This window comes from Petaurus breviceps, unplaced genomic scaffold, assembly GCF_028583685.1.
Source record: "Petaurus breviceps papuanus isolate PSGF00001 unplaced genomic scaffold, PetGlider_PUasm1.0 90466, whole genome shotgun sequence".
NCBI lineage: Eukaryota > Metazoa > Chordata > Mammalia > Diprotodontia > Petauridae > Petaurus > Petaurus breviceps.
The window spans coordinates 2811347-2828169 of NW_027187260.1; the positions used below are offsets into that span (position 1 = coordinate 2811347).

General features: G+C 39.2%; 1 protein-coding gene across 2 annotated transcripts in view; it reads left to right on the plus strand.

Annotated features, from left to right (window-relative positions):
- Window positions 1-16823, plus strand: part of SUSD4 (sushi domain containing 4) — a 230965-nt gene that overhangs the window by 150175 nt on the left and 63967 nt on the right. For both annotated transcript variants that reach the window (XM_069062605.1, XM_069062606.1), the window contains exon 4: window positions 11372-11560. In XM_069062605.1, the coding sequence (XP_068918706.1) occupies window positions 11372-11560 (189 nt within the window). The remainder of the gene's footprint in view (window positions 1-11371; window positions 11561-16823) is intronic.

The window sequence follows — 16823 nt, forward strand, 5'->3', positions numbered from 1 at the left end:
AAATAATACTCTAAAGAATAATATTGATTTTTATCTTAACATACAGGAGAAGATTTCTTATTGATGTGGGAGTTATCTCTGAGTCAGCTGTCTGTGTGTGATTCAGAACATAAAAACTAGAATAATAAGGAAAAAGATGTAGTTTGCAATTGAAACATCTTAACCTTGAACTATTTAAACAAGTAATTTAAAATCAAAAATAGGAAATGGATAATAGTTAGTCAACAAGTCAACAAAATAAGTATTTTTGTGTGCCAGGCATTGTGTTCAGCCCTGAGGAAACAAAGAAAGGCAAAAATAACCTTTAAATAGCCCTTCAGGGAGCTTACATTCTAATGAGGGAGTATGGAAATAACTAGGTACATATAAAACATATTAATGGTATATGGAGCTGCAGCTAGAGCACTAGCCCTGAAGTCAGGAGGACCTGAGTTCAAATCCAGCCTAGTTGTGTGACCCTGGGCAAGTCACTTAATCCTGATTACCTCCCCCCAAAATAGTATATGGAAGGTAATCTTAGCAGAGTAGATATGAACAACTAGCAGCACCAGGAAAGCCCTCTTGCATAGAGAAGGATCTAAGCTCAGTATTGAAGACTAGAAAACTATGAGGTAAAGGCAAGGCAAGGGATCAAATCACCCCAGACATGGGGGCCAGGCAGAACAAGGCTACAAAGATGGGAAATGGAGCATTATGCATAAGAAACAGAGAGGAGGCAGTATCATGGAGGGGACTGATGTGTAAGACTGGAAAGGTAAGAAAAGATCAGGCTATGAATAGCCTTAAATGATAAACAGAGGAGTTTACATTTTATCCTGGAGGTGTTAGGGGGGCCACTGAAGCATGTTGAGCAAAGAAATAGAAATTAACTCAATACCAACTCAGACAATTTTATCCAGAAGTTTAACGAATATAAATAAACTGCCCCAACAAGGAGACCAGAAGAACCTGGAGGTTTCCTTCATAAACAAACATGTGACTTACTTGTCAGAGAAAGATGACTGTCAGGGGTAACACCAAGTAAGAATATAAAGTTGTTTGTAAAACCTTATGAAGTAGGATGATAGATGATTATGAACCATATTATCTCATAGAGCAGAAAGAAGGAGTGGAGGATAAAACCAGTTTAAAGAAAGCTATTCAAAACATCTATCTAAGCCAAGTCATCTCAAGGGCATTCAAGGATGAAAATGGAAAGAGAAGACAATCTTTGGACAAACTTTGCAAAAATTGTTACAAGTTGTTTTCTCCATTGAAGACAGCAGGCCCTTAGAAAATTCAGCATAAACTGCAATTATGTTCATGATGATTTTGTTTTTGCAAATATTTGTCATTAGTATTGTAACATGTGATAACCAAACATACCATGAAATAATATTTCTTGTAGCTATTGGACTGGACCATCCCACTTGAACTGTAACTTCCGAGTTCCAGATATACCTTCAGAGGGGGTATAAATTGCACTTGAGAGAACAAAGGTGGGAAGAACAGATTGATTGAGCCAAGGGTATATGGAAGTGATCAGTGCTGGAAGCAACACAATTGTGACAGTGTTGAAGGAACAGTATATAAAGTATCTGAAGTAGTGGAAGATATTAAAGGCATATAAAAATCTCGGACCAAAATTAATATTGAAAAAGGTGATCAAAAGAGCATCAATGGCTATTAACCTGTTTCCCTACTCTTCTATCTATGCAAAATCTTTGTGAGAGCCATTGAACCATGAATTGATAGCATCTTTGGTGATGCTATTCATAGAAAACAAGAAAGCATTCACAAGCAATATTGAACAAGACACCACATCTTTACCATTTCACAATTAATGGAAAGATGTAAGGAATATAATATTCCACTGTATTTATTGTGTGTTGATTAAGAAAAGTCATTTGATTCAATAGAACAAAACACAGTTTTACAGATTCTATTACAATAAGGTGTTCCCATCTAGATGTGAAAATCGTTCAAGATTCCTTGGCAAATATAACAGCAGAAATGACCCTGTTGAGTGATGCTCTGATAACATTAGGAGATGTATAAAACAGTGAATGCAGTATCACAGAAGAACATTTACTATGTGACAAGAACTGTAATAAGCATTGAGAATATAAATAGAAAAACTTGACATTACATGTTCTTAAAGAGCTCACATTCTGATTGGATAATACCAAACATAGAAGACTTTATGTGCAAGGCCAGTGGAAAGTCTCTCTGATCCATTGATTGCAGCAGCAGGGCTGGCGGTTTTTAGGTTGCACATTTGGGAAGGAGAGATCCTGGGGGGAGTCTACATGGTGAGTGCTCAGGGTCAGACCACTGGGGAAGGAGTCTCATGGTGATTCCAGTATCAGGGCCTTATGGTGGTCTCTGCACATGTAGGGCTCAGATGATTTAGGGGGGCAGATATTCGAGGGGTGCTTCAAGTTTCTGGTCGAATCTTGGGGCCATAGTGGTCTCTGAACATGAAAGCCTTGTATACTACTATGACAGAGGTAATCAGTGCAAAACAACTCAAAGAGGAATTCTCTCTGAATAGTGAGGTCCTCCAAATGTTCATGTTTACAGATGATATTACACAGATACAGCATGAAACTCCTTCCCCAGTAGTCTGACCCTGAGCCCTCATCATGCAGATCCCCCCAGAATCTCTCCTTCCCAGCAGCAATCTAAAAATCCCTTGTCCTGCTGCTACAAAATCAATGGGCCACAAGGACTTTACATTGGCCTTGCACAAACCCTAACACTTTTTGGGGTCTCCCAGAAGAGATCTGTAATCACTCAAAGTAGTTGTGGCCTATCTACCCACACAGGAAATGAAGAATATCAGTTCCTCATTTTTCAGCATATATTTAGATGGACATACTATAAAGTTGGCCCATCAGTGTGTGTATCTGGGATAGTCAGTGCAGGTGAACAATGATTTGGGCCCAGAATTGAACAAAAGGAGAAGATTGGGCTGTTTGGCATTCAAAAATTGCAAAGCTCCTATGAAAGCAAAGACTCATCTTTTTAGAACCAACATTCCATCAGGGTTGCTCTATGGCAGTGAAACATGTAATATAGCTGCTTACAAAGAACTGAAAATGAGTATCTCAAAAATGGCAGATGTGAGTAGCCTACAATATATAACCAATAAGAAATTGGGAAAAAAAAAGCAATAAAAGATGTCAACAAGGAATTGTATGACAGGAAGAAAAGATGGGCTGGTCTGGCAGCCAAAATGATGAATGACAGATGAACAACCACAGTCCTCCCTAGTGGTACCCTCTCCATGTTGAGAGAAATTGATTAGGTCCCCAACATGTTGGGTGAACCTCTTGTGGCGAACTTATTAAAGGTCATGGATGAGAGTCACAAAGTCTGGGAAAGAATGGGTGAGTTTTGATCTGTAGGTTTGCAAGGAACTTCCAGATCAATGAGATTACAGATCTATCTGTGTGTGAGAGTAGCACAGATAACAGTTAGTGATAACTGTTGGAGTGATAACATTTGGTGATACAATCTATAATGTAGCTTCTAGAGAGGCAGTCCAATCCAGATCCTGGTGTCCATACCAAACTCCAGGATATCCTTCTTCATGCTTCAATGAGCTTACCACCTAGTTCACAGTATTTCCCTCCTCCCACACTCTTGTCCTCATACTGTCGTTGTCATCATCATCATCATCATCATCATCATCATCATCATCATCATCATCATCGTTGTTGTTGTTGTTCAGTCATTTTCAGTTGTGTCCAACTCTTTGTGTCCCCATTTGGGGTTTTCTTGTCAGAGATACAGGAGTACTTTGCCATTTCCTTCTCTAGCTCATTTTACAGAAGAGGAAACTGAGGCAAACAGTTAAGTGACTTGCCCAGGGTCACACAGCTAGTGTCTGAGGCCAGATTTGAACTCATGAAGATGGGTCTTCCTGATTCTAGGCCCAGTACTCTAGCCACTGCTCCACCTAGTTGCACTACCATCATTCTAGGGACTTCAATATACATTTAGATGCTCCCTCATATATCCTAAATTTTTAGTTCCCCAATCAAATCAATTCCCACTAATTGGAAATTCCTCGACTCTTCCATTTCATCTCAGCTATATCAAGAGATAGTATGAACGCAGGATGTTTGCATCACTTATAAATATTCCAGTTCCATATTTATAAACTCTGATTTCTTTTTGTCTGACCAAATCTTTTATCATTTCATCTTTCCCTTTCCCTTACAACCCCAATCCTGTACTTTGTCCTCACAGTAATCTCGCATCCCTCTACCCTTCAGTTCTTTCCCAGTCCATCACCCCTGCACTGGCTACATTCTGCTCTCTTCCATATCTAAACCTTTTGGCAAGCTATCTCAACTCCACACTGTCCTCTGTTCATAAATCCCTTGCCCCTTTGTCCCCTTGTCCTGTCACCAATAACATCTTGCCTAACCCTAACCCTGAATTGGTTACACTATCACATGTTACTGAATAGAGCTCAAGGAAATGACAAAACTTTGTGGAGTCCATGACAAATTTTATGTTCTCCAACCTTAACTGGGTGTTCACTTCATCATTCTACTCCTTCCTGATTAATTCTATCCTACTCTCCACAACAACTGCATGAAAACTTCTTGTCTTTCCTTAAGTTCTCCATGGCATCTCTTCCCCCCACCCTTTCAGCTGATATACTGAAAAACTGGGTCTACCTACCCAGATCTCCCCCCTTTTCTCTTCCTCTTCCTCAACTCATATCACTCAGTCATCTTCTCACATTTCACCCATTATCTCCTCCACACTGTTCTTGGATGAAGAGATGACTATTCTTGCCAAGGCCAACCTCTTTACACGTACCCATCATTTCATCCTCCCTTGTCTTCTTCAGAAGATTGTTACCTCCAATAATACCCTTGCTTTCTCTTATCTTCAGTCTTTTCCTGTCTGCTGGCACCTTTCTTTCTGCATGCACACATGTCTGTTTTTCCTTTAAAAAGAGCCTCATTTGGGGCGGCTAGGTAGCGCAGTGAATAGAGTGCTGGCCCTGGAGCCAGGAAGACTTGAGTTCAAATCCGGCTTCAAACACTTAACACAAAAACTAGCCATGTGACCTTGGGCAAGTCACTTAACCCCAATTGCCCTACCTTGCCCCCTCCACAAAGCGAGAGAGAGAGAGAGAGAGAGAGAGAGAGAGAGAGAGAGAGGGCGCCTCATTTGATCCAAACATTTCCAATAGCTGTAGTTGTATATCTCAATGGGTTTTTTGGGAAAAAACCCCTTAAAAAAGTTGTCTACTCTTAATATGTCTTCTTCCTCTCTTTTTTCCTCTCTTCTAAACCCTCTGTAATCTGGCTTCCAAACTAATCTTTCAACTCATATTGCTCTCTGCAAAGTTACCAGTGATCTCTGAATTGTCAAATTTCCCCAGTCTTCATCCTTCTTGACTTCTCCTGCAAGATTCAACAGAACTGATCACCTTATCCTCCCTACATTATCCCCTTGCTGGGTTTTTATGCCATTGTCCTCTCCTGGTTCTTCTCCTCTTATCTGTCTACTCCTTCTGTCTCCTTTGCTGGTCTTTCATCCATGTCACACTCACTAACCATGAGGAATCCCCCAGGTTCTATTCTGAACTTTCTCTTATCCTTCTATGAAATCTCATTTGGGGATCTCAGCAGCTCCCATGGGTTCAGGTGTCTTCTCTATTCAGATGATTCCCAGAAATGTATAACTAGGCCTAATTTTTGTCCTAAGCCACAATCCTGTAATATCATCTGTCTTTTAGACATCTCAAGCTGAATGTTCCAGATGGTTTTAAAATTCAGCATGCCTAAAACAACTAATTATCTTTTCCCCCAATCCCAACATTCTTATTACTCTTGAGGTCACCAACCACCCTCTCAGTCACAGATATTCACAAACTCAGTCATCTTTGACTCCTAACTTTGAGCCACTTCATATGATCTTCAATTCCATCCATTGCCAAATCTTGTTACTTCTGCCTTTACAATATCTCTTATATGTCCACTTCTGTCTACCCACACAGCTACCACCCTAATTAAAGCCCTTATCACCTCTTCCTTGGACTACTAAAATAGCCTTTTTGGAAAAAAAACATATTTTTTTTCATTCATCAAAAATCTGCATTCTTTTCCTCCCACCTTAGGCCCCTCCTGCTTCCTGAAAAATTAAAGAATAAAAAAAAACCCGTTATAAATATGTATAGTAAAGCAAAACAATTTTCCACGTTGTTCATATTCAAATACATACATATATGTGGGTATACATATACATACACACACACACATATATATATATATACATACATACATATATCTATATCTGTGTATATAATTCTGCACTCTGAGTCCTTCCCCTCTCTACCAGGAGGTAGGTAGACTAATGAAACCATCATTGGTTTTCTGGAATTGTTGTTGGTCATTACACTGATCAGAGTTCCTAATTCTTTCAAGTATGTTTGTTTTTACCATATGTACAAATTGTTCTCCTGGTTCTTTTCACTTCACTCTGCTCTGCATCAGTTCATATAAGCCTTTCCAGGTTTCTCCTAAACAATCCCCTTCATCATTTCATATATCACACAAATATTTTTTGCATATCCTTAGTTAGACTTTGTTTTGCTTTGGATTAATTCCTGTCTTAATCCACTTTCCCTCTAATTCCCCCAATCTCTTCTCCCTTTTCCTCCCTATTTCCTCCCTATTTTACTATTGAGTGAAATACATTCCTGTACTCAGCTATGTATATGTATATTCTTCCCTGCAATAATATTCTGATTAGTTTCCCTGTCTCAAGTTTCTCCCCACTCTAATCCATCCTCCATTCAGCTGTCAAAATAACTTTTCTAAAATATAAGTCTGATGGTATCACTTCCCTGCTAAAGGACCACCAAGTGGCTCCCTATTACCTCTAGGATTAAATATAAAATCTTCTGTTTGTCATTTAAAGCCCATCATAACCTGATCCATTTCTACTTTTCCAGGCTCCTTACATTTTACTGTCCTCCATGAGGGACTCTGAGACCCGGCTGCACTAGTCTGTGTGATGTTTTTTCACACAACAAACACTCCATCTCCCATCTCTGCCTTTGTCTTGGCTGGTTCCCAAGATAACATCCCTTCTCACCTCTGGCTCTCAATTTCCCTGCCTTTCTTCAAGATTCAGATCAAATCCTGCATTCTGTAGGAAGTCCTACCTGCTTTTCCCATCCGCTAGTACCTTCCCCTCTGAGATTACCTTCCATCTACTCTGCATGCACCTTATATTTTCATAGTTATTCTCCCACTGTCTCTTCTATTTGAATATTAGCTCCTTGAGGACAAGGGCTATTTTTGTCTTTCTTTATACCTCCAGCACTTACTTAGCACAGTGATTGGCAGATAGTGAACTCTTAGTAGATGATTGTTCATAAAGTGAACTCTTAGTAGATGATTGTTCATAAATGACTGGTGGAGGGAAAGGTGGAAATGCAATCAACAGAAAGAGTGGCAGCCCCAGCAGCAAGGTGATGGTGGGTGATTTGAAGGTGGACTGATAGTGACTGTTGATGACGCTGCAGCTTTTCCTCCTTGTCCTTCCTGTTGAAGGAACCCTTCAGAGGAACACAGCTAAACTGTTTCTCCCTGAGAAACTCCCAAAACCCATGATTTGCTCCAAATTTCCCTCCCCTCTCTGATTTATTTCCACTTTCAAACAAAGGTCATTTTATTGCTATGCATTTTTCTGGTCTTTAAATTTGTGAATAATGTGTGATTTAACTGTTTTCTTTAAAATCACTTTACGTCAAGGTCATGATCAGTGATGACTGCTGTGTATTGTCAATCAAGCAAACAGTCAATAAAGCATCTACTATAAGCCAGGACCAGTGCTAATTACTGGGAGCACAAAGAAAGGTTAAAGACAGTTGCTGCTTTCAAGGAGCTCACAGTCTAATTGGGGAGACAACATGTAAACAACTTTTTTCTTTGTGTTGAGTCATTTTAGTCGTGATCAACTCTCCATGACCCCATTTGGGTTGGATGGTTGTTGTGTTTTTTGGTTTTGTTTTGTTTTGTTTTTTTGCAAAGTTACTGGAGTGGTTTGTCATTTCCTTCTCCTTACAGATGAGGAAACTGAGACAAAAAAGGCTAAGTGAGTATCTACAAGCTATAACCAAGATAAAATGGAGGTAATCAACAGAGGGAAGGCACTAAAATTAAGAGGGATTGGGGTGGCTAGGTGGCGCAGTGAATAAAGCTCCGGCCCTGGAGTCAGGAGGACCTGAGTTCAAATGTGACCTCAGACACTTAACACACTTAAGTGACTTTGAGCAAATCACTTAACACCAAGTGCCCTCCAAAAAAAAAAAAGTAAAATTAAGAGGGATTGGGAAAGACTTCCTATAGAAGGTAGAATTTTAGCTGGTGCTTGAAGGAAGCCAGGGAATTGAGGAAGCAGAGATGAGGAGGAGGAGCATTGCAGGCATGAAAATGTCCTGAGTGAGCACAAGTTTGTATCTTTATTCCATCTCAGGCAAAGGGGAATGAAGGATGACAGGGGCTGTCTGAAAATACACAGAATTTAAATCGGTCCCAGATCTAATTCTTCATCAGATGTTGGGAATTTTCCCAACTGGGGCTTCAGCAAGCTATATACATTAGGTGATTGTATAGTTATGATTTTGTTAATAACTTTCTGACATAGATCATTCTCTCAAGAGGCATAAGCAAACCACATAGAGCAAGGGCCATTCTCCCCCCCCCACCACCACCCCAGGCAAAAACAAGATCCTTGTAAACAGGTGTGATTGCTAAAAGCAAGGAATCATTAGGCAAGACTCTAGTCTCCAGAGCAAAAAGGAAGGGGCTTGGTAAAAACAGGAAACCAACATAAAGATTATGCCCCTGGTCCATCTTGAGGAAAAAGAAAGCTGTGATCTTTTGAAGAATTGGGCCCTCACCTTTTTTTCTGTTGGAAAAGTGAAACATTGGAGGAAGAGGAGGAGGAGGAGAAGGAAGAGGGGGAGCAGTAGGGGAAGGAGAAGAGGGAGGATGAGAAGGAGGCAGAGGAGGAGGAGAAATAAAAAGAAGAAGAAGAGTGTTCAGGCAAAATTTTGCCTCTTCAACAACAGCTAGGTTACCTATATATATGTATCTACATGTACATATATATATATATATATATGTATGTATGTATGTGTATATATTTGTATATATCTCTGTATCTGCATTTGGTGTGGACCCATTCTTTCATGGGATCAGGAACTTCAAAGGAGGAAACTCCATTTACCAATGCAGATCTCAACTATTCTGAAACATAATCTTAGAGAACTGCCTAACTTTCTAAGTCCGATTGTCTCTAAGAGTGTCAGAGATGGGATCTGAACATAGATTTGAGTTTTTTTTCTCCAAAACCAGCTCTCCATCCACCATATATGTGGCATTCCAAACCACCTTATCCAGAATTTCATTGCAGTCATCTGTCATCTTTCCTGATTGTCCCTGGGATAGTGCCTTTCCTTGTCACCCAGATTATTTTCTCTGTACTTTAGCAGCTAAGTTGCATAATGGATAGAGCTCTGGGCCTATAGTCAAGAACTCAGTTCAATGCAGCCTCAGATACTAGCTGCATGACCCTGGGCAAGTCACTTAACCTCTGTTTTTGGTTTCTTTATTGGTAAATTGGGAATCATAATAACACCCACCTCACATGGTTATTGGGAAGATTTGTAAAGTGCTTAGCACAGTGCCTGGCACAGAGTAGGCATTTAATAAATGCTGTCTTAAAAATCTGTATGCATGTTATATCTCCCTACCAGTCTCTAAGGGCTGGGGATGTTTCATTTTGTCTTCGTAGCTCTAGCATCTTGCAGCATCTTGCTTAATAAATGCTTGTTGAATTGAATTAAACACATATACACCTTACCTTTAAATTACATATAGGCAACATTTCCAGGGATATGCAGATAAAATATTGAGGGATGATTTTTACAGCTGACCTTTTGCCACAATTGGACTTTATTTGGGGACTAGTTAATGTTTATTGAAATCTAATGCTGAGCTAGGGACTGTGCAGAACAGATGGTTCTCCATTTTCTATACCCGATAGTCAGACAAGAAACACACAGATGGTTGAATCAAAATGTGCCCTGGTCATGTCTCAGTGGACCTATCACAAATCTTTGAGAGTCTAGACTAGAGAATCTCTCCAAAATGAAGCCAGAGCCATGTCTCCCAGGCATTGCTATTTCTCATAACAATTTCTCTGATGTCCACCCAAAGCATTCATAATCCCATTGCTCTGGCCTTTAGACTACCACACTCAGTGACTGGCAGCAACCTTTACTGTAGATTAATTACATATTATTTATCTCTTATGAAGTTGTTTCTCTTTAGGGGTTCCATCCCAACAGCAAGCTCTTTCCTCTAGCAAAGGCATGGCTGTGGATAACATAGACTAATTACCACACAAATCAGAATTTTCTGAAATTTAGTGTGATCCCCTATAAGTGTACAGGCATAGCCTTGGGGGAAAACATTATAGAGGGTAACAGTGAAAGATCTGAATCTGATTCCTAAACTGATGCATTAAAAAAAGGTTCTTTGCTTTATAGAAGAATTTGTCATAACATTCATTTTAGAAAGTGGACCATTGCTGTTGTTGAATTATTCCAGTCATATCTGATTCTTTGCGACCCCATTTGGAGTTTTCTTGGCAAAGATACTAGAGTGTTTTGCCATTTCTTTCTCCAGCTCATTTTACAGATGAGGAAACTGAGGCAAACAGGGTTTAGATGACTTGCCCAGGGTCATACATCTAGTAAGTGTCTTAGGCCAGGTTTGACCTCGTCTTCCTGACTCCAGGCTTGGTACTCTATCTACTGTGCCATCTAACTACCCTGGACTATCCTACATCAATGAAAATATGATTCAATTTACAACAATTCACTTTACTATTAACTTTTCAGGAACTCATCTGTTAAATGAAACATGAGAGTGCTATACTTGAACTGACTTTAGGTAACATTCTTCTTTTGCCACCAATTACCCAAATCAAAACTTTGGTTGTCTCTTCCTCTTCTGGGCTTAGAAAATTGGAATTTGCAATCCCAGAGACATAAGATCATTCCTTCCTTACCTACTTTTGCTTATTTACTCATCTGACTTTGTAGAAATTAGATACCATTTGCAAAGGCAAAGACAAATTTTCTCATTAAAAAGAAAAGATGAAGAGACCTGGACAATGAGACCAATTTGTTGGGTATTTGGTCTTTTTTGTAAGAATGTTACAATGATATCTGGTGTTTTATTTTCTAATTTTTAAACCCTAGAACTGTCTGAGATGTACAAAGACAAACTGAAGAAAACTCTTCCTAATAAAAGACTCCTACTTCTTTTATTTTAATTTGCAGGTTGCCTGAGACCTCTGGCTTCTGCTAATGGTTACGTCAACATGTCTGAGTACCAGTCCAACTTCCCCGTGGGGGCAGTGATCGCCTACCACTGCTTCCCAGGATTCAAACTAGAGGGGTCAGAGTATCTCGAGTGCTTATATAACCTTATCTGGTCATATAGTCCACCCAGGTGCCTTGCTTTAGAAGGTAACATATCTTATTATCTTCTGTTTTATTGAGGTCTGTTAAACATGTACATTTGGATGAATGGGAGAAAAACTCAGAGAATATACATTTGGCACAGGTGTGTATTGTGTCCTGCCCTAGTCTTGAATCCATAGAGTTATTTACAACATCTTTCATGAGATCATGCTGACAGTTAACCAGGAAATAAAATTTGGTCCCCCCATTTTTCTATTTTCAACAGGGAAGTGGGAAGGGAGAAGAGAGTAAAAGTTTCAAGCATCAAAGGCTAAACTGAAAAATATCACTATGTTAAATGAATTGTCTTATAAAATTAATTTTTCTACAACAAATGAAAACAGATTGTATTATAGCATGATATATCTCACCCATTTTTTTCATTGTTATATTGATGCTTTCACTGTATTCTCATGTACTTTATAGCTGGGTTGTAAATGTTTTGCTGCAGGTGCAAATGAGATAGCCTGAAAGCAAAAGCTTTATTTCTTTTAGTTATATATGCATAGATATGTGTGCATACACAGACCTGCAATTACTTTAGGAGGCAGTAAATCCTCAAGAGCACTGACCAACAGCATAAGAAAAAGAAGGGGAAAGGATGAAAATTGTGACAAAAGGGAGGGCCTGTAGGGACAGATTTTGTAAAAACTTCTTAGCACAGGGAACATGTATACCCATTATCTCATTGCTTTTCAGGGTAAATAACATAAACAAAGAGCCCTATCGGGTTGGTTTCTGCTCCCACTTCATCTGTGAAGCAAGGGTATTGGGCTGGATGATCCCTAAGGGTCTTTCCAGCCATAAATGCTATGATACCAAGAGGAAAGAATCCAGTATACTCTTGGTTCCTATCATCCCCAGTTCACAATGCAACCCAGTTCACTAAACAACAAGGTACTATGGGTTGGAAGAGGAGAGAGAGATTAAAGAAAAGAGGTAGGAGATATGGTCCCTTCCAGAATTTAGTCTAACTTAGAACACAAAACTCAAAAGAAAAGAGAATGGGGACACATCTGCAGTAGAAAAAAAATCACAGATTCACAGAATTGAGAAGGACCTCAGAAGTCATCTATTCCAATCTGTATACAAATAAGAATAACATCTACCATATCCCCAATAAATGGTCATCTGGCTTCCTCTTAAACACCTCCAGTCTATTTGGAGAATTCACTATGTCATGAGAAGCTGAGGTGTTCATTCTCTTTTTTGGACATTACTACTTGTTAGGAAGTTTTTCTTTATATTAGACTAAAACCTCCATCTTTGCAACTTTCATCTATGATTTCTATACTATGACTATACAGTTATCCTTTCCACTTCATGGAGGTGAGGGGTGCAGCACCCCTATGATCTGGAAATTTTTTGGTCTACCTTTGTACCAGAGAAGAGATCTGAACTTTTTCTTATTCTTTTATGAGGTGTTTACAGTACCTTATTGTAAAATTTAGGTATATGTATGGTATAAAAAGATGAAACATGTTGATATTATATAATATTATACATATATTTTATGCATTTCTGAGTTTCTGGGCTTTTTCTGTGTCATCTGCTAGCCTTCATATGTTGTCTGCAGCTTCTGCAAAACTTCTCCTGGATTCCCATTTTTTTTTTTGCCTTTTGGAGGGCAGTTGGGGTTAAGTAACTTGCCCAAGGTTACACGGCTAGTTTTTGTGTGTGTGTCTTAAGTGTCTGGGGCCTGAACCGAACTCGGGCCCTCCTGACTCCAGGGCCGGCGCTTTACTCACTGCGCCATCTAGCCGCCCCCTCCCCCCCCCATTTAATTTCTTATACCACCTTGAGATATATCAAAACCATGATGGAAAAAGTTGCTATGTGGAAGGGATAACTGTCCTAAGATGTCATTCTATACTTTGGAACTAATCAATCAATCAATCAATGTAAACTCCTTGCAAGTAGAAATTATTTTATTCTTTGTACTTGTATCCCCAGTGCTTAGCACAATATCCAACATACTTCTGCTCAGTCGTTCCATCATGTCTGACTGTTCATGATTCTGTATGGGGTTTTCTTGGCCAAGATACTGGAGTAATTTGTCATTCCTTCTCTAGTGGATTAAAGCAAACAGAGGTTAAGTGACTTGCTCAGGCTCACACAGCTAATAAGCATCCAAGGTCATATTTGAACTCAGGTCTTCCTGACTCCAGGCCTTGTACTCTATCTATTGAAGTCATCTAAGCTGCCTCAATATGTTCCTGGCATGTAGCAAGGACTTAATAAAATACTTGCTGAATGTTGATCAAAAAGAACTTGGGCCTAAGCAATATGCCACATCCTAGAGATGCAAATACAAAGAGTGAAGTTATCCCTATTCTCAAGAAGATATTGGACAGCAACATATACATGTCTAAGTATATATGCATACATATAAAATTAATATAAATAGAATAAAGACAAAATAAATGCAAGATACTTGAATACAAGGATGTTAGGCAAGGAGGGTCTAGCAGTTGTATATTGGGAAATGCATGTAGTTATACAGCTTAAGCTTCATTTTATAGGAAGAAAGGGATGCTATGAGATCAAAATGAGGAGGGAATGCATTCCAGGTATGAGGGATGGTTAGTGCAAAAGCCATCAGGAGATGGAGTGCCTGATGGGAGGAACAATTTTAGCCAATTGATGAGATCAAAAACCAGATTACAAAGTATTGAGTAGTGAGCAGCAAGTATAGACAGCTTTTACATATGAATATATATATATACTGGAATATATATATATATATATATTCCAGTAAGCTAGGAACCAGTAAATAGGGAGAGGATTTGAGAAAAAGGAGGGGATGATTTAGGGTTCAATCTCAATTCACCAAGCATTTATTAAGTGCCTATTTATCTATGTGCCAGGCATTGTGCCAAAGTGCTAGGAGAAGGAAGGAAGGAGGAAAGAATGGGAGGATGGAGGAAAAGAAGGAAGTGGAAGAGGAAAGTAAGGATGGAAAGAGGAAGGAAAAAGAGGGAAGGAAGGAAAAAAATAGCCATCTCTGCCTGCTCTCAAGAAGCTTACAATCTAGTGTGGTGAAACAATATATAAATATATACAAGGTTTATATACAGGACAAGGTGGAGATAATCTTAGAGGGAAGGAACTAGCTTTAGGGGGAATGAAGGTCTTCTTGTAGAAGGTGAGATTTTTAATTGGGACCAGACGGAAGTGAGGCAAACCAGGATATGGAGATGAGGAAGGAGAGAGTCCCAGGTAGAGGAGACAACCAGTGAAAATCCTCAAAGACTGGAGAAGTTTGAGAAGCAGCAAGGAGGCCGTGTCACTGAGTACCTAGAGGAGAGTAAGATGTGTGAGAAGACTGGAAAGGTAGGAAGGGCCAGATTATGAGGAACTTGGTGGAAGAAACTGTTAGAGAACAGGGAAATGGATGGCATCAAGTATACATGTAGAAGGTTGGCATTGGCAAGAAAAGGGGCCATCTCTTTGTCAGGGAATAAGGGAAAGGAGAAGAAAGCGAAGGGTTTCATCAATGGGGTTTTGAGATGAAAAGAAAGGGAGAAGAGGGAGCCCATGGCAAAGGCATCCCTTTTATCAGAAAAGTAAGAGACAGACAAGGTACTCAGCTTTATAAGGTGGGGAGAAGGGAAGGTACATAAACAGAAAGGAAGAGAAGGTTTGGAATAGCTCCTGTGGGGAGTGAGATAGGAAATCAGCTAGGGAGAAATAAAAGAATAATAATGGCTAACATTTATATAATTTAATATTATTTATGTAATATTTAATTATATTAACAATGTATTAATATATTTTATTTTCAAAGCATTTCATGTATATTATATGTTGTTTGATCTGTACAACAAGCCTGTGAGATAGATAGCTGCTATTACTATCCCCATCTTACATATCAAGAAAGTGAGGCTAAGAGAGGTAAGTGAATTGTCTTCAATCACCCAGATAGTAAATATCTAAGGCAGGATTCAAATTTGGATCTTCCTGACTCCAAGTCCAACACTCTGCCCACTGCACCACCTAGCCGCCTTTATGGAGTGAAGGCCCAGTTGAGATTTAATCTCCTAAATTTGTAGTGTGCCCTGCTAGCACAATTGTGGAATTTCCTTTAGCTCTGTTCAGCAGCCCTTGAGTAGGAGTAGAGAAAGCAGATGGTGGATCAAGCTAATTTCTCTTCCACATGGTACCCTCTCAAATACTAGAATTAAAGCTGGCTATCTTATCCAGGTTAAAAATTCACATGTTGCTTCAACTATTGTTAAGTTCCCTCACCATTTGGGTTAGTTTCCTTTGCAAGTGCTCAAGAAAGATGTCAGTATCCTTCCTAAAGAGGTGCCCAAAACTAAAGGAAATACTGCATCTGTAGTAGCAGGGCTAGTATGGCCATCATTCTGGATGCAGCATTTCTAGTGTTAAAGGAGCCCAAATTTGCATTAGCTTTTGTGATTGCCTTCACACTACTGACTCACATAATGTTCAGTCCTCTAAAAAAAGTGGTCTTTTTTTTTTTTACAACTGTTATCTGGAAACATATTTGTACAGTTGATTTTTCTAAACTTATGCAGGATTTGCATTTGTTATCCATGAAGCATCATGTCTATGTATCATTGATGCTTTCTTTAAGAAGGAAGTCAGAAGTCACAGAACATGACCACACAACAGAGCACAGAAAGAAATGAAATTTACTACATCATAACAGAAGAGAAATGACTCAATACTGATGTGACATTCATTTTAAAATCAGCTTATCTGTGTATAGTTAGACCATCAACTGTTTAAAGCAAAGTTCAAAATCACTACTAAATAAAGGGAAAGAAAAAGATGAGAAGACACACATATGGTCATAGCAGCTCCGACCCAACCTGTCTAAAGGTTGTTAACAGTAAAGAAACAAATGAACCAAGGAGGTGAGGGGAGGAAAGAGAAAGAAGAGAAGGGGTGAGAAGAGTAGAAAGGAGGGGAGCGAAAAGGAGAATAGGAAACAAGAGGTAGGAAGCACAAAGACATTGTTACCATATCCTGCAGAAGATTAACCAATACAAAACAGAGAAATAATTCAGATTGTGGGAGAACCTAAAATGTCAGGCAAAGGAATCTGAACTCAACAGATAAAACGGAGCCATTGAAGAAATTTTACAAGAAGAGTGACATAATAGTCAACAGAGAGTCACTGAACCTCTCTGACTCAGTTTGCTTATCTGTAAAATGGGGATAATACTTTTTGTTGTGAAGATAAACTGAGATAATATGTGTATCTCTGCCAAGAAAATGCCAAATGGGATCACAGAGAGTC